This window comes from Somniosus microcephalus, chromosome 3 (genome assembly GCF_052327205.1).
Source record: "Somniosus microcephalus isolate GS21.2 chromosome 3, FLI_Smic_1.0, whole genome shotgun sequence".
Lineage (NCBI taxonomy): Eukaryota > Metazoa > Chordata > Chondrichthyes > Squaliformes > Somniosidae > Somniosus > Somniosus microcephalus.
The window spans coordinates 301,458,101-301,484,450 of NC_140989.1; the positions used below are offsets into that span (position 1 = coordinate 301,458,101).

The 26,350-nt window shown below is 45.3% G+C and overlaps 1 protein-coding gene across 2 annotated transcripts in view; it reads right to left on the reverse strand.

Annotated features, from left to right (window-relative positions):
- frem1b (Fras1 related extracellular matrix 1b) overlaps positions 1–26,350 on the reverse strand; it is a 295,010-nt gene that overhangs the window by 185,262 nt on the left and 83,398 nt on the right. For both annotated transcript variants that reach the window (XM_085982850.1, XM_085982849.1), the window contains exons 6-9: positions 20,811–21,134; positions 17,180–17,288; positions 12,103–12,234; positions 11,348–11,692 (exon numbers count right to left, since the gene is read on the reverse strand). In XM_085982850.1, the coding sequence (XP_085838976.1) occupies positions 11,348–11,692; positions 12,103–12,234; positions 17,180–17,288; positions 20,811–21,134 (910 nt within the window). The remainder of the gene's footprint in view (positions 1–11,347; positions 11,693–12,102; positions 12,235–17,179; positions 17,289–20,810; positions 21,135–26,350) is intronic.

A 26,350-nucleotide genomic window follows, 5' to 3' on the forward strand; every position in this document is an offset into this window, starting at 1 on the left:
TCTATGTCTCTGTTTCTTCCCTTTCGTTTGTTTTTGAACTCCTATTTGTACTGCAATCTCCACCCGAGCCGCCCCCCCCCCCCCATTTACTAGTTTAAAGTCCTTGTGACCGCCCTATTTATCCTTTCCACAAGGACCCTGGTCCCAGCCCGGTTCAGGTGGAGCCCGTCCCAGTGGTACAGTTCCTTCCTGTCCCGATTAAAGCAAGTTGTTGCCAGAAGGAGAAATTTAAAACAAGGATTATAAAAAAACAGACTAGGAAGACAACATCAAAAAGGATATGCACTAACCACCATTATTCTGATTGAATTGTACTCTGTGATGATGTATGTAAAGGCCTTTTGAAGCAATAAAGGGTTGAAATCCTGACTGCTCTAAACAGAGTAAATGATATGCAATATCCTGGTATAGTCTATCAAAGAATTAATCTACAAATGACCAAGTTATAATTAGTTTGTGACAGGTAATAGGTACAATACTTGGTTATATGCCAAACGACTAGTATGTGTTTGATTTATACATGAAAAGCCACCAAATTGTTGCACTTTAAATAATATTTTCACTTGCTGGCTACATATTGCAACGTTTTGATCAGATCTTTGCTATTGAACTGCTAAACTTCAGGCAGCCAAGGTATTTCTGCAAACAACAGTTGGCAGTCAGTGGCCATTGGGGACACTTCTATATTTTCTTTTTATGCTGGCCTGAAACACTACTTTTCCAGTGATATTGGACACTGAAAGTCAGTAGATCCTGAAACAATGTGTGAATATCTTAAAAATAAACCAAAAATAAAGGTACAGTAATAAATGAGTCTGATGATCAATATTTCCACATTTTTGTAACAGAATTTTATAGAATCATAGAAATTTACAGCACAGAAGGAGGCCATTCAGGCCATCGAGTCTGTGCCGGCTTAAAAAGACATATCCAGCCTAATCCCACTTTCTAGCTCTTGGTCCGTAGCCATGCAGGTTACAGCCCTTCAAGTGCATATCCAAGTAGTTTACTGCCTCTACCACCCTTTCAGACAGTGAGTTCCAGACCCCTACCCTCCTCTGAGTGAAAAGTTCTCCTCAAATTCCCTCTAATCCTTCTACCAATTGCTTAAAATCTATGCCGCCTGGTTAGTGACCTCTCTGCTAAAGGAAATAGGTCCTTCCTATCCACTCTATCTAGGCCCCTCATAATTTTATACACCTCAATCAAGTCTCCCCTCAGCCTCCTCCGTTCCAAAGAAAACAACCCCAGCCTAGCCAATCTTTCCTCATAGCTAAAATATCCAGTCCTGGCAACATCCTCATAAATGGTAGCATAGTGGTTGTTATTGGGCTAGTAATCAAAAGGCCTGGACTAATGATCCGGAGACGTGAGTTCAAATCCCAGCATGGCAGCTGGGGAATTTATAATCCAGTTAAGTAAATAAATCTGGAATAAAAAGCTTATATCAGTAATGATGACCATGAAACTATCGGATTGTCATAAAAACCCATCTGGTTCACTAATGTCCTTTCGGGAAGGAAATCTGCTGTCCTTACCTGGTCTGGCCTATATGTGACTCCAGACCAACAACAATGTAGTTCACTCTTAAATGGCCTAGCAAGCCACTAAGTTGTAACAAACCGCTACGAGAAACAATAATAAGAATAAAAAAACTGCACGGATCACCCGGCATTGAACTAGGCACTGACTTCGGACATGACAAAGGCACACCCAGCCCAGTCGACCCTGCAAAGTCCTCTTCACCAACATCTGGGGACTTGTGCCAAAATTGGGAGAGCTGTCCCACAGACTAGTCAAGCAACAGCCTGTCATAGTCATACTCGCAGAATCATACCTGTCAGCCAATATCCCAGACTCTTTCATCACCATCCCTGCGTATGTCCTGTCCCACCATCAGGACAGACCCATCAGAGGTGGTGGCACAGTAGTATGCAGTCGGGAGCGAGTGATCCTGGGAGTCCTCAAAACTGACTCCGGACCCCGTGACATCGCATGGCTTCAGGTCAAGCATGGGCAAGGAAATCTCCTGCAGATTAACACCTACCGCCCTCCCTCCTCCATGTTGAACACCACCTGGAAGAAGCACTGAGGGTAGCAAGGGCACAGAATGTACTCTGGGTGGGGGACTTCAATGTCCATCACCAAGGGTGGCTCGGTAGCACCACTACTGACTGAGCTGGCCAAGTCCTGAATGACATAGCTGCTAGCCTGGGCCTGTGGCAGGTGGTGAGAGAATCCACAAGGGATAAAACCTACTTGACCTCGTCCTCATCAATCTACCTGTCGCAGGTGCATCTGTCCATAACTGCAGTGGTCGCAGTGACCACCGCACAGTCCTTGTGGAGACAAAGTCCTGTGTTCACACTGAGGAAGCCCTCCATCGTGTTGTGTGACACTACCACCATGCTAAATGGGATAGATTCAGAACAGATCTGGCAGCTCAAAACTGGGCATCCATGATGCCGTCAGCAGCAGCAGAATTGTATTCAATCACAATCTGTAACCTCATGGCCCATCATATCCCTCACTCTACCATTAACATCAAGCCAGGAGACCAACCCTGGTTCAATAAGGAGTGCAGAAGAGCATGCCAGGAGCAGCACCAGGCATACCTAAAAATGAGGTGCCAACCTGGGGAAGCTGCAACACAGGACTACATGCATGCTAAACAGCGGAAGCAGCATGCTATAGACAGAGCCAAGCGATCCCACAATCAACGGATCAGATCAAAGCTCTGCAGTCCTGCCACATCCAGTCGTGAATGGTGGTGGACGACAATTAAACAACTAATGGGAGGAGGAGGCTCCATGAATATCCCCATCCTTAATGATGGCGGAGCTTAGCATCCGAATGCAAAAGACAAAGCTGAAGCGTTTGCAACCATCTTCAGCCAGAAGTGCCAAGTGGATGATTCATATCGGCCTTCTCCTGAGGTCCCCACCATCATGGAAGCCAGTCTTCAGCCAATTCGAGTCACTCCACCCGATATCAAGAAATGGCTGAGTGCACTGGACACAGCAAAGACTTAGAAACATAGAAACATAGAAGATAGGAGCAGAAGTAGGCCATTCGGCCCCTCGAGCCTGCTCCGCCATTCAATGCGATCATGGCTGATCATCCAAATTCAGTACCCGGTCCCTGCTTTCTCCCCATACCCCTTGATCCCTTTAGCCTTAAGAAATATATCCAACTCCTTCTTGAATATATTTAATGAACTGGCCTCCACCACCTTCTGTGGTAGAGAGTTCCACAGGTTCACCACTCTCTGGGTGAAGAAATTCCTCCTCATTTCTGTCCTAAATGGTCTACCCTTTATCCTTAGACTGTGTCCCCTGGTTCTGGACTCCCCGACCATCGGGAACATCCTTCCTGCATCTAGTCTGTTCAGTCCTGTCAGAATTTTATAACTTTCAATGAGATCACCTCTCATTCTTCTAAACTCCAGCGAGTACAAGCCCAATCAACCCAATCTCTCCTCATACGTCATTCCTGCCATCCCAGGTATCAGCCTGGTGAATCTTCGCTGAACTCCTTCCATGGCAAGAACATCCTTCCTCAGATAAGGCGACCAAAACTGCACACAATACTCAAGATGTGGTCTCACCAAGGCCCTGTACAACTGCAGCAAGACATTCTTGTTCCTGTACTCAAACCCTCTCGCTACGAAGGCCAACATACCATTCGCCTTCTTAACCGCCTGCTGCACCTGCATGCTTACCTTCAGCGACTGGTGCACAAGGACACCCAGGTCTCGTTGCACTTCCCCTTCTCCCAATCTATTGCCATTTAGATAATAATCTGCCTTCCTGTTTTTGCCACCAAAGTGGACAACCTCACATTTATCCACGTTATATTGCATCTGCCATGTTTCTGCCCAATCACCCAACATGTCCAAATCATCCTGGAGTTTCTTGACATCCTCCTCACAGCACACACGCCCACCCAGCTTTGTGTCGTCTGCAAATTTGGAGATATTACATCTAGTTGCCTTGTCTAGATCATTAATATATATTGTGAATAGCTGGGGTCCAAGGACCGATCCCTGCGGTACCCCACTAGTCATTGCCTGCCACTCGGAAAAGGACCCGTTTTTTCCAACTCTGCTTTCTGTCTGCCAACCAGTTCTCTATCCAAGTCAATACCTTGCCCCCAATCCCATGTGCCTTAACTTTACACGCTAATCTCTTATGCGGGACCTTATCGAAGGCCTTCTGAAAGTCCAAATACACCACATCCACTGGTTCTCCCTTATCTATTTTACCAGTTACATCCTCAAAAAGTTCCAGATTAGTCAAGCACGATTTACCTTTTGTGAATCCATGTTGACTTTGTCCGAACCTGTCACTGTTTTTCAAGTGCTCTGCTATTACATCTTTTATAATGGACTCTAGCATTTCCCCACTACCGATGTCAGGTGATGTCAGATAATTCCCCGTTTTTTCTCTACCACCTTTTTTGAATAGTGGGGTAACATTAGCTACCCTCCAATCCATGGGTACTGTTCCAGATTCCATCGAATGTTGGAAGATGATCAGCAATGTATCTACTATTTCTAGGGCCACTTCCTTAAGTACCCTAGGATGTAGATTATCAGGCCCTGGGGATTTATCGGCCTTCAATCCCATCAATTTCCCTAACACTATTTTCCTACAAATACTGATTTCTTTCAGTTCCTCCCTTTCATCAGACCCTATGTTCCCTGGCATCTCTGGGAGGTTATTTGTGTCCTCCTTTGTGAAGACTGAACCAAAATATGTATTTAGTTGGTCTGCCATTTCTTTGTTCCCCATTATAAATTCCCCTGATTCTGACTGCAAGGGACCTACGCTTGACTTCACCAATCTTTTTCTCTTCACATATCTATAAAAGCTTTTACAGTCAGTTTTTATGTTCCCTGCAAGCTTACTCTCATATTCTATTTTCCCTTTCTTAATTAATCCCTTTGTCTTCCTTTGTTGAATCCTAAATTGCTCCCAATCCTCAGGATTATTGCTTTTTCTGGCCAATTTATATGTCCTCTCCTTGGGTCTTATGCTATCCCTAATTTCCGTTGTTAGCCACGGTTGAGTCACCTTTTTTGTTTTATTTTTGTGCCAAACTCGGATGAACATTTTCTGTAGTTCATCCATGCGGTCTTTGAATGTTTGCCATTGCCTATCCACCGTCAACACTTTGAGTGACATTCCCCAATCAATCCTACCCAACTCGCGCCTCAGACCATCGTAGTTTCCTTTATTTAAATTTAGGACCCTAGTCTCCGAGTCAACTACTTCATTCTCCATCTTAATGAAGAATTCTATCATATTATGATCGCTCCGACCCAAGGGGCCTCGTACAACAAGATTGCTAATTAATCCTTTCTCGTTACATAATACCCAGTCTAAGATGGCCTGATCTCTGGTTGGTTCCTTGACATATTGGTCCAGGAAACCATCCCGTAAACACTCCAGGAATTCCTCCTCCACAGTATTGTTACTAATTTGGTTAGCCCAATCTATATGTAGATTAAAGTCACCCACGATGACTGCTATGCCCTTATTGCACACTTCTTTAATTTCCCTTTTGATGCCATCCCCAACCTCTGCCTTACTGTTTGGAGGTCTATATACCACTCCCACTAACGTTTTCTGTCCCTTGGTATTTCTCAATTCTACCCATATAGAATCCACATCATCAGAGCTAATATCCTTCCTTACAATTGTGTTAATCCCTTCTTTAACCAGTAATGCTACCCCACCTCCCTTTCCTTTTTGCCTATCTTTCCTGAATATCGAATACCCCTGGATGTTGAGTTCCCAGCCTTGGCCATCCTTGAGCCACGTTTCCGTAATCCCAACCAAATCATATTCGTTTACCTCTATTTGCGCAGCCAATTCATCCACCTTATTACGAATGCTCCTCGCATTAAGACGCAAAGCCTTCAGGCTTATTTTTTTTTAACACTCTTAGACCTATTAGAATTATTATTTACTGTGGCCATGTTTGAGTTAAACCGTTGATTTCTCTGACTGCCACTTTTGTTTTTCTCCTTCCTTTCTTTTGCTTTTATTCTTGTTTCCCTTTCCTCTGTCCCCCTGCTCAGGTTCCCAACCCCCTGCCATCTTAGTTTAAACCCTCCCCTAGAGCACTAGCAAACACACCCCCTAGGGTTCCAGCCCTGCCCAGGTGCAAACCGACAACTTCCCGGCTGTCGTGCTGAAGACTTGTGCTCCAGAACTAGCCGTGCCTCTTGCCAAACTGTTCCAGTGCAGCTACAACACTGGCATCTACCTGACAATGTGGAAAACTGCCCAGGTATGTCCTGTCCACAAAAAGCAGGACAAATCCAATCCGGTCAATTACCGACCCATCAGTCTACTCTCAATCATCAGCAAAGTGATGGAAAGTGTCGTTGACAGTGCTATCAAGTGGCACCTGCTCACCGATGCTCAGTTAGAATTCCGCCAGGACCACTTGGCTCCAGACCACATTACAGCCTTGGTCCAAACAGGGACAAAAGAGCTGAATTCCAGAGGTGAGTTGAGAGTGACTGCCCTTGACATTAAGGCAGCATTTGACCGAGTGTGGCATCAAGGAGCCCTAGTAAAATTAAAGTCAATGGGAATCAGGGGGAAAACTCGTCACTGGCTGGAGTCATACAGAGCACAAAGGAAGATGGTTGTGGTTGTTGGAAGTCAATCATCTCAGCCCCAGGACATCGCTGCAGGGGTTCCTCAGGGCAGTGTCCTGGGCCCAACCATCTTCAGCTGCTTCATCAATGAACTTCCCTCCATCATAAGGTCAGAAGTGGGGATGTTCGCTGATGATTGCACAGTGTTCAGTTCCATTCGCAACTCCTCAGAAAATGAAGCAGTCCATGCAGCAAGACCTGGACAACATTCAGGCTTGGGCTGATAAGTGGCAAGTAGCATTTGCGCCACAGAAGTGCCAGGCAATGACTATTCTCAACAAGCAAGAGTTTAACCACATCCCCTTGACATTGAACGGCATTGCCATTGCCGAATCCTCCACTATCAACATCCTGGAGGTCACCATTGATCAGAAACTTAACTGGACCAGCCACATAAATACTGTGGCAACAAGAGCGGGTCAGAGGCTGGGTAATCTACGGCAAGTATCTCACCTCCTAACTCCGCAAAGCGTTTCCACCATCTACAAGGCACAAGTCAGGCATGTGATGGAATACTCTCCACTTGCCTGGATGAGTGCAGCTCCAACAGCTCTCAAGAAGCTCGATACCATCCAGGACAAAACAGCCCACTTAATTGGCACCTCATCCACCACCTTAAACATTCACTTCCTCCACCACCAGCGCACCATTGCTGCAGTGTGTACCATCTACAAGATACACTGCAGCAACTTGCCTGGGCTGCTTTGGCATCACCTCCCAAACCCACGACCTCTACCACCTAGAAGAACAAGGGCAGCAGCCACATGGGAACACTGTCACCTGCAAGTTACACACCATCCTGACTTGGAAATATATCGCCGTTCCTTCATCATTGCTGGGTGTCAATCCTGGAACGCCCTCCCTAACAGCACTGTGGGAGTACCTTCAACACAAGGATTGCAGTGGTTCAAGAAGGCGGCTCAACACCACCTTCTCAAGGGCACTTAGGGATGGGAAATAAATGCTGGCCTTGCCAGTGACGCCCACATCCCGGAATGAATTAAAAAAAAACCTCTGTACCCTTGTAAAGGAAATAGCCATATTCCAAGAGATACACCATCCTATGAGTGGAATTTTGACTTTATTAAAACATGAAAACTGGGTTTAAAAATCTAAAAGCCTCAACGAAACAGGCTGCAAACAGAACACAGGCTTTTGAGATAAGATGAAGTATTAACACAAAAGCTGTAAACACCATACAAGCTTTTGAAATGGGAATGGGTTATTGACAATAAAACAATGGCCCTATTGAAGCAAAGGGTTGGAGGTTCCTCTATGTCTGAACATTGGAACCAACACAATAGCAATGCCCAAGTAAAGTGTTAAAAACTAACACTTCGAACAGGAACACAGAATATTAAAAAACCATGTGCCTTTGTAAAAGTAACATCAAATGAAAGACAGGAAACATAAGTCAGTAATATAACCAACTAAGATGGCTAGGAAAACAAACACCCTGGTTGAAGTGGTTTTGATTTACATATTGTAAAAGGTACACAACAGAACACTTTGAAAATATGACTTCAATAGATGACACCAAGCAATCACATTGTGTTTGTGTTGAACTTGGAACACATAGGAGTCACAATGGCTGCTTGCAAACAGCTAGGTGATTTTAAAATTGAATGGAAGCCCTTCGATAAAAATGGTATCAAATAGATACATAAGTTATAACCGTTTTTTATGATACGTTTTGAACACCTAAACAACAGACAGGATTCTGAGAGTTGGCAGCTGAAATGACAGTAAGAATAGAAATGAATTCAACAGAGAATGACTAGAGATAATTAGCTTACTTCATCAGAAAATAGAGCTTTTCAGATGGGAAGTCAGAAGTCGCTGGAAAGGGCAAACGAGTCTCAACTTCAGAGTCAGTCTCTAAGTTTTTAACTCTTTGGGTCTCAGGGATCAAAAAGGTACTCTTATTTGATTTTGGTGGATATTCTGGATTAAGAATAATAGAAATGTAAAAATGTACGAAGTTAAGATTTGAGAATATGACCTCTGAGAATAAGAAATGTAAGCTATTTGTATTTTGAACTGTTAAAGTCATGATTGACTCACAAGCTGTTAACTGTATGGCGGCTCTTAAATAAATCTATGGCCCAGTAATTCCGGGCACAACGCGCGAGTACGGACGGGGTACTCACGCGTGTGCCCGGAGGAATTGCCGGTTTTCAGCATGCACAGCGCATGCGCTAAAAACCGGCATTTCCTGTCCTCTGACCCAAGGGGTTAAGAGGCAGAGCACGCGCAACTGCACAGGCAGCGCGTGCGCAGTGAAATTCCTTTTTTTTTTCAGCGTTGTGCACGTGTAAAGGCCTCCGGTCTTTACACGTGGAAAAACCAGACGTAAGTATTTAGTTTTTCAGGTAAGTGGGCTTTTAGTACAATCTAGACATTTTTTTCCCACAGGTTTGTTATTTTTAAAGAATTTACAGTAAGGTAAGTTTAGTTTTAGACCCTATTTAAAAAAAAAAAAAAATTTTCAAAAAATTGATTAATTGTTTAAAACATTTTTAAAAACTTATTTATAGTTAATATAATCAGTGTGATGTTTTTTAAAATTTTATTTAAAGTTGAAGTAGTGTTTTGGCAGCCCATACTTTTCATGAGTTTGACAGCTCTTACTGTCAAACTCATGAATGAGTTTCCCCTCCCCTGATTGGCTGCACAGTGCTCACCTGATCCCAGCCGGCACATCGCACTAACTACGCCGCTGGATCAGGTAAGCACAGCACGCCGACAGCTGAACCGGGCCTGTGACAGGAAATGCAAGCAGGCCCGGGCTTCAGATGTCGGCGCGCAGGGTGAGTGCACATCGGGGGCTTGCACGCGCGGCAAGCCCCCGATCCTAATTTCAGGGCCTATATATTTTTAGAATTGTCTCAAATAGTATTTCTGTATCAAACTCGCAAACTCAATTTCTGTACACTCTTTTGTAAGGAGTTGCAGAATTCTGGGGGGGGTTTCCGGACCCTCATAGTATCCGGAAGGTTACAGTCTAGTTAAACTTATTACAAGTGCTATCTGGAGGACGGTAACATCTTTACGTCATTCCTTTCCTTTAGAGAGAGATAGCCTGAACCTTTAGACCCAATTAAGCGTCTTACAGGATTCAGCTATCTCTAACTTTAGTTGAAGGTGAACGTCTGGGGAATACACCTGATCTGGGATAGCCCGAAAAGGGCTAGGACTAGTAATTATCCCTTCACCCTCTCTAGCGCAACCACATCTTTCCTGTAATGTGGTGACCAGAACTGTACGCTGTGCTCTAGCTGTGGCCTAACTAGTGTTTCATACAGTTCCAGCATAACCTCTCTGCTCTTATATTCTATGCCTCAGCTAATAAAGGAAAGTATTCTGTATGCCTTCTTAACCACCTTATCTACTTGTCCTGCTACCTTCGGGGATCTGTGGACATGCATTCCAAGGTTCCTCTGTTCCTCTAGATGTATTTAAGTTCTAGTTATTGATGATTTAGATTATAAATATAATAACTAGGAAATAATGGCCCAGAAATTCGGGTCCCCACGTGTGAGTACGCGCTGAGTACTCACGCGTAGGCCCAACGAAAGTGCCGGTTTCATGCATGCACTGTGCATGCGCGGGAAACCAAAACTTCCGTTCCCTTGAAAGAAGGGGTTCAGAGGTGGAACGCGTGCGCCAGAGAGGCAGCGCGTGCGCCAGAGAGGCAGCGCGTGCGCACTGAACTTACGTTTTTTTTCCAGGTTTTTCCGGGAGTGTAAGTTTCCAGGAGGGCCTGCTTTTAACAAGTGGTGAATTAATTAAAATTAAAACATTTTTCCACAGGTTTATTATTTTTAAATACTTTAAAGAAAGGTAAGTTTATTTTTAGCCATGTTAGAAAATGTAATTAATTTTTTCAAAAATTTAAATTATTGTTTAAAATAGTTATTTTATATAATTTATAGTTATTTTAAAAATGTGATTAAAAAAAAAGTTATTTGAAGTTTCAGTGATGTTTTGGGGCTTATAGTATTTATGGTTTTGACAGCTCTTCCTGTCAATTTTATGAATGGGCATTCCCTGCCACCATTGGCTCTCCATGGCCCACGTGATCCCAGGGGACGCTTCGAACTAACTGCGCCCCTGGGATATGCAAGTACTGCACGCCGGCAGTTGGAGCAGGCCCAGGATCGGAATCCCACGTGGGCCCACAGCTCAATGGCCGGCGCGCTAGGTAAGTGCAGGTTGGAGGCTTGCACCCGCGGGAAGCCTCCGACCAGAATTTCTGGGCCAAATGAGTTACAACAAAAGACAGTGCAACATGTTAGGCAAAGAGGAAAAGAATATAGGGCAACATATTTGGACCTTAGCTAGAAAAAAAGAGGAAAGGTCAGAACAGCAATGACAATAGTAGAATCTGCAAAATAGACACAAGAATGGTTGTAACGTTTGATTATGAGTTTGGCAGCTAGTAGTAAGGAAAGGATTGCTTATCAGATGAGAAGCTTTTTCTTATATCTTTCCTAGGAGTTTGAGAGAGGTGCTGGAAGATCATTCTGAGATAATGCTGCTCAAATAAAATAGTGTGGACTACACTCTAATAGGGGCAACAAGTACAAACTGTTCATTGAGAGTCACAGAATTATATTTCTGATTTATATTAACTTTTCATTAAGAATGCCCTTTTCTTCCATCGGCACTTACCCGGTAGATCTGATACAGTTTTTTTCACAATCTCTCCAGCTCTTGGTGGAATTATAATCTTGTACAAAATGTAATCATCACTAGAATCCAAATCGGAAGACAGCAGCATATGGTCCTCTATTAATAAAGCCTCTCCTTCTGCTAGTTCAAAAGCAAGGTTGTTAATTAAGAGGGGAGGACTGTCATCTTTGGGCAAGATATTAATTGGAAACTTGTGTCTAGTCGCATGTTTGCCATCGAAGATTCGGAATACAATATAATCCTTGGTTGTATCACTATCATCATGGTGATAACGCACAACTCCATCCTTAATGTCTTTTATGGTGCACATGAATCCTTTGCCACCTGATGATTGTACAAGTCAGAAACAGAGAATTGTTAGGAAACATGAACTTAGCCGAGACAAATCTTATGAATATTGATTTGAAATTTCATCCCAGTACATTAGTACTTTTACAATCCATTTTATGTCACTTCAGTATTTTTGACAATTTATTACTAGCTTCTAGAATGTGACTTATTTTGAAAATCTTAACTATGATCAGTGTTGTAACTTGTAATCAATACAAAAAGTACCCTTTAATTCAAGAGCGTACCCCCCCTCCCTCCATCATGTGGGTAAATACATATTTTTAATCCGTGTTACCCTCAGTTGGAAAAAATCACATTGGTGCAAATACCTCCCAAATGTATTTTTATGCTAATAATTCTCTACATGGTGATAGATCATTGTTAAAACTATTTTAAGTTTTTACCTTTAACTGTGAGCCATCCATGCTGCAAACCTTCCACTGCTATTAAACGTACCGCATTCATATTATCATTGTCCACTATCTGGAAATTTTCCCAAGTAATTGGTCGAGACTGTCCTTCCAACAAGTCCAGACCTGCACAGATTAGAAATATCTGAATAAGAACACCATTAAACAGGAGAAGGCCATTCAAGCCATCAAGCTGTTATTAGTTACGGGTACAGTAATGTGGTTATGTTACTGAACTAGTAATCCAGGGGCTGGAATAGTAATCCAGACAACGTGAGTTCAAATCCCTCCAGGGCAGTTTACGAGTTTTAATTCAGTTAAAAAAATCTGGAAGTACATATAGTAAAAGTAACCATGAAGCTGTTGAATTGTTGTTAAAACCCAACTGGCTCACTAATGTCCTTTAGGGAAGGAAACCTGCCGTTCTGACCCGGTCTGGCCTATATGTTACTCCAGTCCCACATCAATGTGGTTAACTCTTAACTGCCCTCCGAATGGCCTAGCAAGCCACTCAGTTGTATTACCACCTTCTCAGGGCAACTGGGGATAGGTAATAAATGTTGCCCTTGCCAGCGATGTCCACATCCCGAGAATGAAAAAAAGCAATAGGCCTTTTAGAGACTGCCAAGAGAGGCACAGAGGGTTGCTATTGGCATGTCCAAGGGGGAATTCAAGTCTGGGATGGTGTCAGGAAATTTGGAAGGCAAAGTAATAATGAAGGGTTTGGGTAGGGATTTGGGGGAATGGGGCAAAGTACCCAAGAGGGGAGAAATGAAAGGTGACATGACCATTTGATAAGAAGGGGAGAACACATCAAAGACAGATACAAAAGGGCTGAAGAGAGGAGAAAAAAAGGGAGATAGAAATAATAGGCTTGAGCCTGGAGTGGCAGCTAAAACGTGCATGTGAATGGACACAGAGGGAATTCAGGAATAGGCATAGCAAAGATTAGAATAGATATGTCCTTGTTGTAAACAAAACACAGGGAGGAGACAATATGAAGGAGTCCAAAGGGCTAGAAATTCATTACAGTCAAGGAATGGGCGGTGTCAGTAGAAAAGTCAAAGAATTAGCGCCAGGCGATATGCTTTAGACTGCACGAAAAATTTGTGCTCACTGCTCAATAAAATGATTGGAGTCCTAAATCAAGTCTTAAAGCCCAAGCTCAATGGCGTTAGAGTTAAAGGGCGGACCAATATCGGGTACATTCTAATCGTAACTCATCATTGCCACATGCTTTTTTCACTACTTAAAGGGAAAGTTCATTGATGCTGCAGCACCTCATTCTCAGCATTGCTGGAAGTGCAGCTGCCTAGCAAGCAGAAGCAGAACAAGGAGAAGGAGCCGAAGGACTGAACCAGGTGTGCTCATGGCAGGTCCACGCCTCAGGGAGAGAGCCCGCAGATTCTCCGATGAAGTATTGGAGGCATTGGTTTTCGCTGTGCAGAGACGGAGGGCGGTGTTCTACCCAGCAAATGGCAGGAGGCCCTCGCCACAAGTCTCCTGCACCATGTGGAGGGAGGTAGCACAGCACATCTCGGGCAGCACTGTGGTTCCCAGGACCCACACACAGTGCAGGAAGAAATTTAATGACCTCACTCGGGTGGTCAAGGTGAGTGAATGCTTCAACAAATGTTACATAACACCGTCTGTACCACAATCTTCACACACTGCCCAAAGCACCACACCCCCAGCACTCACCCACCAACAAGCTCTCCCTACCAACACCCACATCCACATCTCACACCTTGCACACAATAACAACTATTTAACTATGGCAGGCACTTCACCCAAACACATTGCTCCACACTCACTCCCACACTTTCCTTTCTCTTGCAGGCCAAGGTGGCGCACAGCAGGAGGGAGCAGGAGCACACAGGCGGGGGTCAAGCTGACACTCAACCACTGTCTGAGCTGAAGAATCGAATGCTGCAGATTATTGGGCACCAGCTGGTGGGTGCCGTGGCCACTGGCGACATTGACCTGCTTGTGAACAACAACAACATGTTCATCCCTACTCCTTCTTCTCACATCCCACTTCCCCCTCACCCCACAAGTGTTTCGCACTTTCCAGCTAATCATGCTGTATGCATGAATTTCTCCCTTCCTGCCCCTCCTCCCCTCACCTTAACCTGACTCTTGTGCCTTTACACTTTCAGATAATCAGTAAGCACTTGAGCAGCCTGTCCCTGAGGGCACCGTAGAGGGCGAGGCGGGAGAAGAGGAGGAGGAAGAACACACCGCGTCACTGCATGTCTCACCTGCAGGCACCAGCTCAGATACTGGCACTATGCGTTCTTTAGAGGCTAGTATAATAGTGGGATCTGCACAGGGTGAGGCACCGGGGATGAGTGGGCTGCAGCAAGGCTGGGGGGGAAAGGTAGCTCGGGGGCCAGCTCCCCAGAGGACGAGTTTGCATGCGAGTTCTGATGCACAGGATTTAGATGAGGACCTAGATGGGGAGACATTTAGAAGAATGGTGATGGGCATGCACACAGAGGTGATAGGTGCAATGGCAAGGGTGCCTGACAGCCTCTCGGCAATGGTAAGGAGCGCGGAGGAGTCCGCCTTCAACATTGCACAAGGCTCTGCGCACACCATGGAGCCCATCATTTCCAGTCTGCAAAGCATAGTAGACTCCCAGAGAGACCGTGATGACCCAGACCTGATGCCACGTGTGATGGGCAATCTGGCGGCTTCCATTGCATCACAGGTGGAAGCAACGCAGCATCTTAGTGCTGTAATGCAGTAAATGCTTGGTGGCATCCAATTTCAGACTGCTCTCATGCAGTCTCAGCTTGATGCCACGTAAGCTCTGACTGCTGTCATCGTGGCTGAGTCCACCACCACCGACCGGGGCTTTCACGGTGTCGCAGCAGGCCAGCAATCTGTGCTCCAACAGATTGCTAGGGAAGCTGAGGTGCTGCCCCAGGGGAGTGGCATTAGGTCAGTGGAGCAGGAACCTGCTGTCCTCTCTCAGGATGACAACATTCCTGTTCCCCCCACTGCCACTCCGCCATTGCCCTTGTCGCTGCCTGTCATCCAGCTAGGCCAGATTGCTGCCGCACATGCTGAGCTGGTGCAGTCTACAGCCGGGCCTTCCAGGCCCAGAGCTGGTCAAGAACGTCCTGCAAGGCCATCTGAAGTCTCCCACACAGACACGCAACAGCCTTCTACCAGCTGTGCTGCAGCCACTGGGCCAACACTTCATAGAAACACTAGAGCCAGAAAAGGCACAGTAACGACAGGCACTAAGGGATTGCACAAGGGTGAATAGTAAATATTTTTGGTGTAAGTATGTGTCCACTACTTTTGAATACATTTATTACTTCACTTACCATTCTTTTGTGGTGTCTCTCATTTCAACTTTGTACTATGATATGGCCTGCAAGAGGGATGGAATGATGGGGATGTGGTGAGCAAAGGGGATCTGGGGTTTAAGTCATTCTGATGTGAGGCTGGAGGTCTGTTTGGAGGAGGTGGCAGAGTTCTGTGACCATCTCTTTGGTGAAGCGGAGCCATCTAATACACTGCTCCTCGCTTAATTGAAGGTAGGAGAAGTGCTCTTGGAATACTCTTGGAGTGTAAGGCCTCCTGGTGCAAGCTCTGATGTCCCTCCTCACCTCCCTGCGCACATGTTCCCTTATTTCTTGCTACCTACGCTCCCTCCACCGTAGATCCTGAAGGGCGAGGTGGCATTCCATTACAACCCCCATTAATGTTACCAAGTGTAGCAGTTTGAATCTTTGAAGAATAAATGTAGCTACATTTTAGTTGCCAGAAGAATCCTGATACAAAAGAACCTTGAAATTACTGAACAAAACTGTTGCAGTAGGTGAAACTAACAAAAAACCACTGAAACTGCACTAACCTGACAGCTGCAAGTGATTACTGATGATCCTTTTAAATAATATCCCTGGACCCGGCTTCCTGGTGCTGTATGCCAGCTCTCCCTGTTGGTGTGTACGCCAGGTGGTGAGGTAAGTGGTGAGAATCAATTTTGCAAATCAGACGGTCAGTGAGCGTTGCACACTCACTGACGTCACGATCTACCTGGTGTTGAGGTTCCTGGCAATACCTCTTACCAGTGGCATTACGGGGGGTGGGGGGCGGCGGATTTGGCATGTGGAGCTGGATTCGCCTCGCCCCAGTGATACTGGTCTAGCGCCCCATTGGCACCATCTACTGGTGCTAACAGGAGGCGATAAGGGGACGAATTTTTCCCCCTAAGACTTGTGGTGGGATTAAGTTGACTTGTGGAAAATGTGGAGTCACTTGAAGCATAAAAAAACCAATGTCCAGGTTCGGAGACAGTTGTGGAGGGCGAGTGAGTCAAGGATCAGTTTTGAGAAGAGTATCAGTGCTACTGATACATTAAGGCTATAGCCTGCTACTGTTGGTGCATAGCCTGCAGCTAACTGGAAGTTCAGAGCATTTATTTCTAATGAGGCAGATTTAGGAAGCAGATGAATGATTGGGCATCAAGATTGCTTTATCATTGATCGGGAATTAAGTTGCGTTAATTGCCCTATATCATATAAACTCCTCCATTAGCCTAAAACCATTCATTAAAAATGAAAACTGATTGGTGGCATAATGTTTAGCTAAATTTCTGTCTTTAAATTGAAAGTTTGAAATTTCATAATGCTTAAAAGAACATGATTCCCTCCCCCCCCCACCTCCCTCCCCCCACCCCCCACCTCCCACCTCCCACCTCCCACCTCCACCCCCCCACCCCTGCTGCCCTGATGAAATAAGCTGAGATAGCAGAGACCGGAAATTAAGCCTGAGGCATTCTGGTCTGTAAGGCTTAGAAGAACTGGGTGGGAGTGGGGGAGGGGGGTGGGGATGTGGGGGAGGGGAGGCGGGGGCAAGGGGAGCACACAGCTAAAGATCTGTACTCATTCAATGACACCATCATAAAGTAGTCAAAGATTTCATTATGAAATACAACTCTGTGCAAATGGAAAAGGGTGAGACTCAGTAACTGAAATTTGTGTTTTTTTCCCCCAATGAAAATGATACTTTATACAAGGAAATGGCAATAATAGTTTAATGTCATAACACGTACCCATGTTCCAAGAAACCCTTGGTGCTTTTGTCTCTGCTGTTCTGATTGAAAAGTGAACCACGATGGAAGCACTGGCCATGAAATATGTGTCTATTGCCTTAAAATCAACCTAAGATATACGAGAAAAGAATATCGACCATGAGTGCTCGTATGCATTTAAAAGTCTTTAAGAACATTTATTAGCAATGAACTTTGTGCTCGCCAAGTTGCTGGAGAATGGAATATTTTTCAACATTTTGCACCTTGTGTTCGCATCAAGCATGTTGAAGTTAAATTAGCACAAATTAGATACAGATAAAGTTCCCAAAATAATGACTCAATTATATGCCACAATCTCCCACTTCAGCAGAGTCTTTCTGAATGAGGCCTCTCTGAGTAAGACTTTTAAAATAGTGTCAATTAATTATCAGATAATAGAAATTTTAGATTTGAGACTGGTTAAACTTAGGAAATCATAACAGTCAGGAAGATATACCAACCCCACCAACTTGGGCTAGATTTTGAAACATATAAACAATGTTAACTCTAAATGTTAATAGTACATTTTACAAAAAAATTTACACATTCAAACAATTTTCAAATTTGGCATTTTACAAGGTGCGTTTAAAAAAAGCACTTTCACTATATCAGTAAAAGGAATAAGTTTGGTTGTATGTTTTCTTATAAATTGCGAAACCTAGATAAAAGATAAAGGCCCGGATTTTGCGGTCATCAGTGTAACTAAGGATGACTCCACCGGCATCCAAACCGAATGCGTACTTACCTGCTGGGAACCCTCCTCTGGGAAGTTGTTGTCAGATGCTGTGGCGTAGAGGGCAGCGTAGTGTCCCTCGGATCCCAGGGGCGCACCATGTGCGTAAGTGTACTTGGGATCACGTGGGCCGGTGCTTCAATCAGCAAACAGAAGGGGCTGGATTTTGTCAATGGGGAGCTTTTGGAGGCGGGACGCCCACTTTTTGGGTTGTAGTCCCGCCTCCATCGACTTGTGGCCAACCCACGCTATTTTCCCTTGATTGACCTTGTTAAGCCTGCCCAGCGGGTTCAGCAGGCCAATTAAGGGACACCTGGTTACTGGTGATGTCAGCGATTGACATTTCATCTGTCAAGAGCTTTTGACAGATGAAAAATCAGCGTTTGACAGCTCTGTGAAGCTGTCAAACACTGACAATCTGTCTTCTAACTTAAGTCCTTCTACACAGGCTCAGTTAGAGAGCTCTCCAGACCAGGGAGCAGAGGCTGCAGCTTTTGACAGTTCAGCGGCCATTCTGCTTTCTGTGCCAGTGAGCTGAGAGACTGAAGGAAAGAAGCCTGCAGGAGAAAGTAAAGGTAAGTAAAACTTAATAAAACACTTTGGCCTAGAAATTCACTATAGCCCCGTTTGGGGCGCCAGCCTCGCCAGGGCGCTAAAAGTAGCGCCCCGGAAGCAGTTGCGGCCGCCCGCCGGAAATTCAGTTGGAGCGCCCCAGAGGGAAGTGCGGCGCTACTGGAGGCGCCCCGCATCCCTCTTGGGGCGCTGCAACTGAATATCGCTGCGCAACGTGTCGCAGCGCCACACGCTGCGGCACATCACGCTACGGTACTGCAGGCCTTCCTCCCCTTCTTAAAGGGGAGGGGCCTTGTGCAGCACGATCTGGGGCCCCTGAGGATCGCGAGTGCCGGCAAAAGAGCCCGGCACCGAGGAGAAGTGCCGGGCTCTTGGAATGCAGTCGGCACTCCGCGGGGGGGGGGGGGGGGGGGGGCTTAGGAGCCTGGGGACAGCAGCGCGGAGAGGTGCTGGCAAGTGGCCAGCAACAAAAATGGCCGCCCTGCACCTCTCCTTTAATTAGCGCCTCTACCGCCGCAGGTAGGCCCCCCTGAACTGGTCGCACATAGCGTCCGGCGTTAAAGCAAGGGGCGCAACTAAATATCGCGATCGGGACGTCAGCGGGGCGTTGCGCACACCGATGACGTCATCGGTAGCGGCGCAGTGCTAACGGCTAGTGCTGCCATTAGCGTCCCGCTGAATTTAGCGGGAGGCGTGGCCAGTGGCTTCCGACCCACTTAGCGCCCTCTTAAGACGCTAACGGGTGGCCCAGCCCACTGAATTTCTAGGCCTTTACACTTACATTACACACTTACCTCTGCACACATGCACCCATCACTCACCTGCACAACGGACATCTGGACCCCTCCAACCCCTTCAGACCGACGGTCCTCCTCGCTAACTTGGCGTGGTTCGGAGCCGTCGGGAAGCCACACTTCAGGGCTAAAAATAGGGATTAGGCAAAAAACTGCCTGTTAACTACCTTCCCGCCTCGGGGAGGCGGCTCCCAGCACAGGTCAGATACTCGCCTCCTGGGACATTGGCACGGAGGCGGGTTGGGTTCCTGCCCCCCGATTCTGCAATTTTCTCACCACTCCCGCCTCCAAACCCGCCTCCTCGGGGCTTGGAAAATCGAGCCCAAGGTCTCTCATTCACCCCCATTATTCTATGACACTTGCATTCTTTAATTCACTTACGGACGATTTGAGTGTAATGAAAGTTGCTTGTGAAAAGTTGGCAGGAGGATGATCACAACTTTCAAAGTGTAGATATTTTCCTCACAATTGTTCTGTATTTACATAGTGAGAAGAAAGCCGCACAACTTGTGGACCCACTTAAAACATATCAGAGTAATTTATTTTCTGGCAATACCAATAAGAATATCGCTCAATTTACAATTATGGTGTGCAAACAGGCTCCTGCACCTGTTTGCACCAGCCGTAACATTTTCAGGTGTAATTTTTGGGCAGTTGGTGGGCAATTAGCCCAACTCTAAGCCAGCATGCCTGTTAGCACAACTCTAAGAGTACACCTTCATACTGACCGTAAAATCTGCCCCATTGGTTCTTAATGCATGAGATCGCCAATGTTGAAAAGAAATCACAGAAATCACAGAAACCCCACAGTGCAGATAGAGGCCATTTCGGCCCATCGAGCCTGCACCGACACATATCCCACCCGATCCCCGTAACCCCTACACCAACACATATCCCACCCTATCCCCGTAACCCCACATATTTAATCCCCCTAACACTAAGGGTCAATTTATCATAGCCAATCAACCTAACCCGCACATCTTTGGACTGTGGGAGGAAACCGGAGCACCCGGAGGAAACCCACGCAAACACGGGGAGAATGTGCAAACTCCACACAGACAGTCACCCGAGGCCGGATTCGAACCCGGGTCCCTGGCGCTGTGAGGCAACAGTGCTAACCACTATGCCACCGTGCTGTAGTAGAGATTAGGTAAATTATAAGGAGTAGTGATCAGATGGGAACAAGATTTGATTTTTGAAAGCCTGTAGATTGTAGAAGGAAGAGAAGATTGAGGGAGTTTAGGAATTCCACAATTTTGAGATCCTGGGGAAGAATGAGTTAGAGTAGGAGACTTGATTTCAATGTGTGTAAACGGGGTTTCTACCGCACTTCTGGCGAAGTTACGGCAGCGGAGCGGGAGCAGTTCTGAGGAAATTCCCAGCCGTAGTGAGAGTGCAGGAAGAAGGAAGAAAATGTTGGGTGGCATATTCAAAGCCATAGATGAAGAGGAGAGGTAATTCCATACTTAGAATTAGTTATCTGAAATTCTGGATGCAAATTGACTCGACATACCTCATAATTCCTTCTTTCAGTATGGCTAATGTTAGGAGGTTGATACGCTATCTTCATTTCATATAAATCCTGCCAGCTGAATGATGTGATGGGTTTGGTGTGGTCGTCCAAGTGAGTTAGATACCCTTCAACAGGAGGCTTGGTGATGTTGAAAGCCAGCCTGTCCTTTGGTGTCTCATCATCTTCTGCATCAATAGCTGCAATGCTCAATGGTGTCAGGATGAATTGATCAACCTCCAGGATGTACATTGACATGAAGGCAGCTTTAGGTTGCTGATTTGGAATTGCACCTTTAATATCAACTCGAATCCAAGCATTTTCTACCTGTTCAAAGAATATTTTGTTTATTCACGGTTTGCTTTATTTAACAAAAACTATCAATTGTCAACCTCAGGTCTGTGCTAAAGAACGTGATTACAAGCAATTAACTTCAAGAACAAAGAGGATTTTCAAAAACATTGCTATGATCAAGGTTTCATCCTCCCACTGTTATTTTAGGTTAAAACCACCTTACACTCCAATGACTTAGTGGATAAGTGCTCTGCATGATGTGAGACACGAGCCAGACTAGCAAGGTCCCAGGTCTGTGCTGTGAGCTGATATCAGCCTTGACAGCATTGAGGCTGCTTTAAATGGCCTCAATATACCCAGGCTATGGAGGGGAAAATTCAACCAGTGTTCCTTCTTCTGGCGGCTATTTAGTGACCTCTGTTAGAATTATGCATGCATGGAATTTGGGCCAAAAAGGGTATCATTCAGCTATAATGTCCTACTGGTCTGGATCTTCTATTCCCCGTTGTCTATCCTGCCAGTGAAATTAATGCAACTGAGATTGGAAAATGGGTGGAACTGCTGTTCAGCTGGAACCCTGCTTGCTTTGCATTGCGCCTGAGTTTCCAGGGGGTGTTGGACATGCCCACTACATAAAACGGTGGGGGCATCATTTTAATATTGATCTGGAGATAATTCTATCCTGCATGCAATTTTCCAATGTTTAGGTGCAGAATATTATTCCCAAAGGAACAATGGATATCCAGCATTGCTAGGCAGTCAGTTGTGATGATAGCTGATTTAAAGGGTAGAGGAAAGTTAATTGAATCAGCAATATTTCAGTTATTTTTGACTGTTCTGATGATTTTTTGTTTTTTCTTCCGCTCTCATTTAGGCTCTCATGAGCTTTTATGGCAGTTATTCTATTTTTTTTTCCATCCAGCACAATTGCTGGCATCAAAGGATTTCCAAATAGGAATCCTTCTATCTGAGTTATTTGGAAGAAGAGGACTACCGGAGGGATGCACGGCAGATGTTCTGTGCTCACATCGCTGGTAGCTTCACATCCATACCTACAGGGAAAGTTGACCATGTTAAGTCTGTGGGTTGTATTATAAATAATCACAGACTCCACTGTTAACAAAATAAAACACGTCTTTACTATTCAGAGGCTCGGGCGATTCTGCCCTAGTTAACGTATCACAACCCTTATATACTGGTGTGGTCACTATCGGTATTACAGTATACATGAGCCAATAGATAGTGCCACCCTAAAGTAGTGCTCTTAAAGGCGAACGGTTACATTCTATAGTTCCCTTAAAGGTAAACGGTTACATACACAACACTCCTCCCTTCCTAGCTTATTACTTACAGAATCCCGTTAAACATACAATCTTCAACTTTATATAAACAGTTTGCAGATATACTCTCGATGGAGTCAACGTCATATAACAATTTACAGATATACTCTCAATGGAGTCAACGTCATATAACAGTTTACAAACATACTCTCAGTGGAATCAGTTTACAGATTCAGTCTCTGTGGGAACAGTTCATAATTCAGTCTCTGGTATTAATTCGTTCCAGACAGCATCCTCCATAGCCTTTTTTTTTTTTTTTTTAACAGCTTGTACTTTCGTCCTGTTGAACCAGCAGTGCGGACTTATACAACCCACTGGCTGTCTTGATAATGTCCCTGGATTTTTTTTACAAATTTAGCACCTTTCGTAGTGTTCGGACTGAGGTAGTAGAAGTAATAATATTTTAAACAGTTATTATTTTCTGCTTCTTCTTTTTCTTTTCTGCCTTTTTGAAACTCTCCGAGCTCTTTTCCCGGCTGCCATCTGTAGCGCCACCAACTCTCTATGTTCCTTAGACCTTAAGTGCTTCCTCAGGATTTCAGCACTTTGGGAGTTCCCATCACAATTTGGGCAGACCACATCCTCATAACATTCGGTGTCACTCAACAGGTCAAAACCCTTCTTCAAGCAATCATATTCATCCTGCTCTTCCTCGGATGTCTGCCCTTCCTTCCCTCCTGGCCTCATTTGTGCGTTCAATCCTTTCCCTTCCTTCAGGGATTTCGTTATCAGGCTATTTAATCCTTCTACTGAAGTAGCTGTTTCCCCATTCTCCTGTTCCCCTGGACGTAATTCAGCGTACTCCTCCATTTCATCCATCATTTTCTCCAATGCTTTCATCTTCTCTTCCTCTTGTACTTTGGCTTCCAGTGCTTGGAGAAGTTGCGCCTCGATGCTCTCTAGCTCATGTTCAGGGCCCATTCCCAGTTGAAACTGTTCTTCAAGTCGGTCAACCTCGGTAATTGCCGCCTCATATTTGTCTTGGGCTTCCTTCCATATTTTTATGAGTTCTGCCATGTCTTTCACCTCTACATCCTCATCTATGTATGGAACTTCTACCGATGAGTCTGTCTTGGCCCTGAGCTCAAGAATTTCCTGCAGCCTTTGGACTTCTTGCTCATGTTCAACCTTTAGTTGCTCATATACTTCCAACGAAACTAGCTTTTCGGAGGTTGCTGAGTTAACCCCCTCCAGAATTGTAGTCTGGGCCTGTTCATACTGTTTTTTCAACTTCTCGCACTCTGCTTGTAAGGAGTCGTAGAGAAGAACTGGAATAAAATCCTGGCTTCCTGAAGATTCCTCTTCATTTGTTTCTTTCGCAATTTCCTGTTGGAGTTCAGCCAAGGCTGCTATGCTATCTGCCTCTCGAAGTCTCACTGCCATCAACTCTTCTTTATTCTTGCAGTCCATCTCAGCCATTTCCCGTTTACTTTCATTTAACTGAGTGAGTAGTCCCTTATTTTGGGCTGAGAGATATTGCACCTTCTCATGTAGACCCTTGCACTCCTTCTCTGCTTGACATAGCTGATTACCGCTGATTTGGTTCTGCGTTTCAAGTTCCAACATCCTTTGCTTAGCTTCTTTCAGTTTCACCCCTATAAGCTCCTCTTGCAACATGGCCACATTATTCTCATCAGGTAAAGAAGCGTTTCTCTTTTCCATGTCCAAGATTTGTTTCTGCATCTCCTTAAGAGCACCCTGTGATTCAACTTCTCTTAACTTTGCCTGCACTAGCTCCGTCTCTAATTGCAGAACAAAATCCTCAGTGCAGCGTGATTTGCCCTTCTGCTGTATCTCTAGATCATGCAAATATTCTAACCCCTGAACATTATCAGGGAGATGTGATCGGTAATTGGTCACGATGGCTCTATGGTCGCTCTCTGCTTGAGCCAGTAGGTTCTGTTGTCTTTCCAGACTCTCCCATTCGGTGTCATAGAACTTTTTCATTGTTTTCATCTCTTGTACGAGGCGGTAACTTAATTGTTCTAATTGTTGTTGTACTTTGAAATAGCGTTGAGTTCGAGCCCGGTGTTCCTCCGTAATGCATATGTCTGTAGCTTGAACAGACTCAGAATTCTCTGTCTTTATGCACGCCATCGATTTTCCAACCTTAGTCTGTGAGTTAATGTTAACCTTGTTTTTCATACATAAGCTGGACTTATCGTCTTCCGGCTCAGAGTCTGAGCTGCTTGTCTGCACCGAGTCCTCACTCGTCATTGCTTGTCGGTAGTGCCATTCCATGTCTATTTTCTTGATCCACTCCCGTCCTAGAAGTGGTGGTCCTCCCTCAGGTAGTACGTACAAATTCATTCTTGGGTGTACTTTACCCCTATCTCTCACCTTGACTCTTATTTTCCCCATGGGGTATACGCGATGCCCCGTGTATGTCTGTAATACGAACTTGGTATTTCTTAAGGGTATGTGAGAGAATAGTCGGTGGTAGTCCTTTTGGTTGATGACTGATACAGCTGATCCCGTGTCCAGCTCCATTCGTACTTGGACTCCAGCTATTTTTAGTGTGACCCAGATCGTCTGTAGATCAGTTACTTTACCCACATTGTGGATTCTCAGACTATCCAACTCCTGGCTGTTTGGGTCTGAGTCTGAATTTTGTTCGTCTGAACTCTTTTCAGCCACCTGATGCACCTTGTTGTACTTTTCTTGTGGTGGTGGCTTCCTTTGTTTGTTGGTCTTCTTTCTGGACCTGCATACCTTCGCGATGTGACCCAGTTTGCCACATTTCCTGCACTCTTGATTCTTACACCAGCACTGATTCTGGTCGTGCGTTGTCTTTCCACAACGGTAGCATTTGGAAATGCTTGCAGTCATTTGGTCCACCCCGAGTGCCGCCGCCTTTAGCTGCATTTCCGCCGTTCCTTTCACTGCGGCTTCGTGCGATGAAGCTATGAGGACAGCCCTGTCCAGTGTGAGGTCGTTTTCCTCCAGAAGTCGCTTCTGCGTTCCTTCTTTGGCCAAGCCGCATACGAACTTGTCCCGCAGCGCCTCTGTCAAATTCCTTCCAAACTGGCAGTATTTCGCTAGCTTACGCAGTTCGACTAAGTATTCCGCATTGCTTTCATCTTGCCTCTGGGTTCTGGCGTAAAATTTAAATCGTTCAGCCAGCATCAACGGTGTGGGGTTCAAGTGATCCTTCAACACTGTTACGATCTCTTCGAAGGTCTGGTCCACTGGTTTAACTGGTGCTATTAGATGTTTCAAAAGCCCGTATGTTTTTGCTCCCATCGAATTTAACAAAGTTATTGCCTTGTCGTCATCCTCAATGTCGTTGGCTACGCAATATATTTCTATGCGTTCCACATACGTGGCCCAGTCTTCTATTTCCGCATTAAAGTCATTAATATTTCCTCGCTTAGGCATCTTCTTCTCTTTTCGAGTACAGTACAAGTATTACTTTACTTATTATTAATTTTCTTCTCTCTTCTTGAGAACACCACAAGTATTGCTGTACTTATACTTATTTTCCCTCTCTTCTTGAGAACACACCAGCCTTTCTGAAAAATCTTATTACTTTCCTGAAATTCTTAATAATTTCCAAGATGGCGGTTTCCCGCTTCTTCCTTCTTCTTCAGCGGTTTTCCCGCGAAAAATGGCGGCTTTCCCGCGCTTCTCGCTCTCCCCGCCCACTTCAATGGCGGTTTTCCCGCGCTTGACGGTCTTCGCCCGTCCCCCGACGCTGTCTTTCAGCCCGAGTGCGGCTCTTATCAGCGGATGCGATCGATGGCCCGGCTGCGCCTCGCACTTGAAAGCGGCCCCCGGCCTCTGGCTCACCCGCTCGCGCGGATCTTGCTCGCTCCCTCCCGGGCTCTGGCTTACCCGCTCGCGCGTTTCACCGCGGCTCTTATCAGGGATTGCGATCGCCCTTATCTCCCGATCGGTGGCACTGTCTTT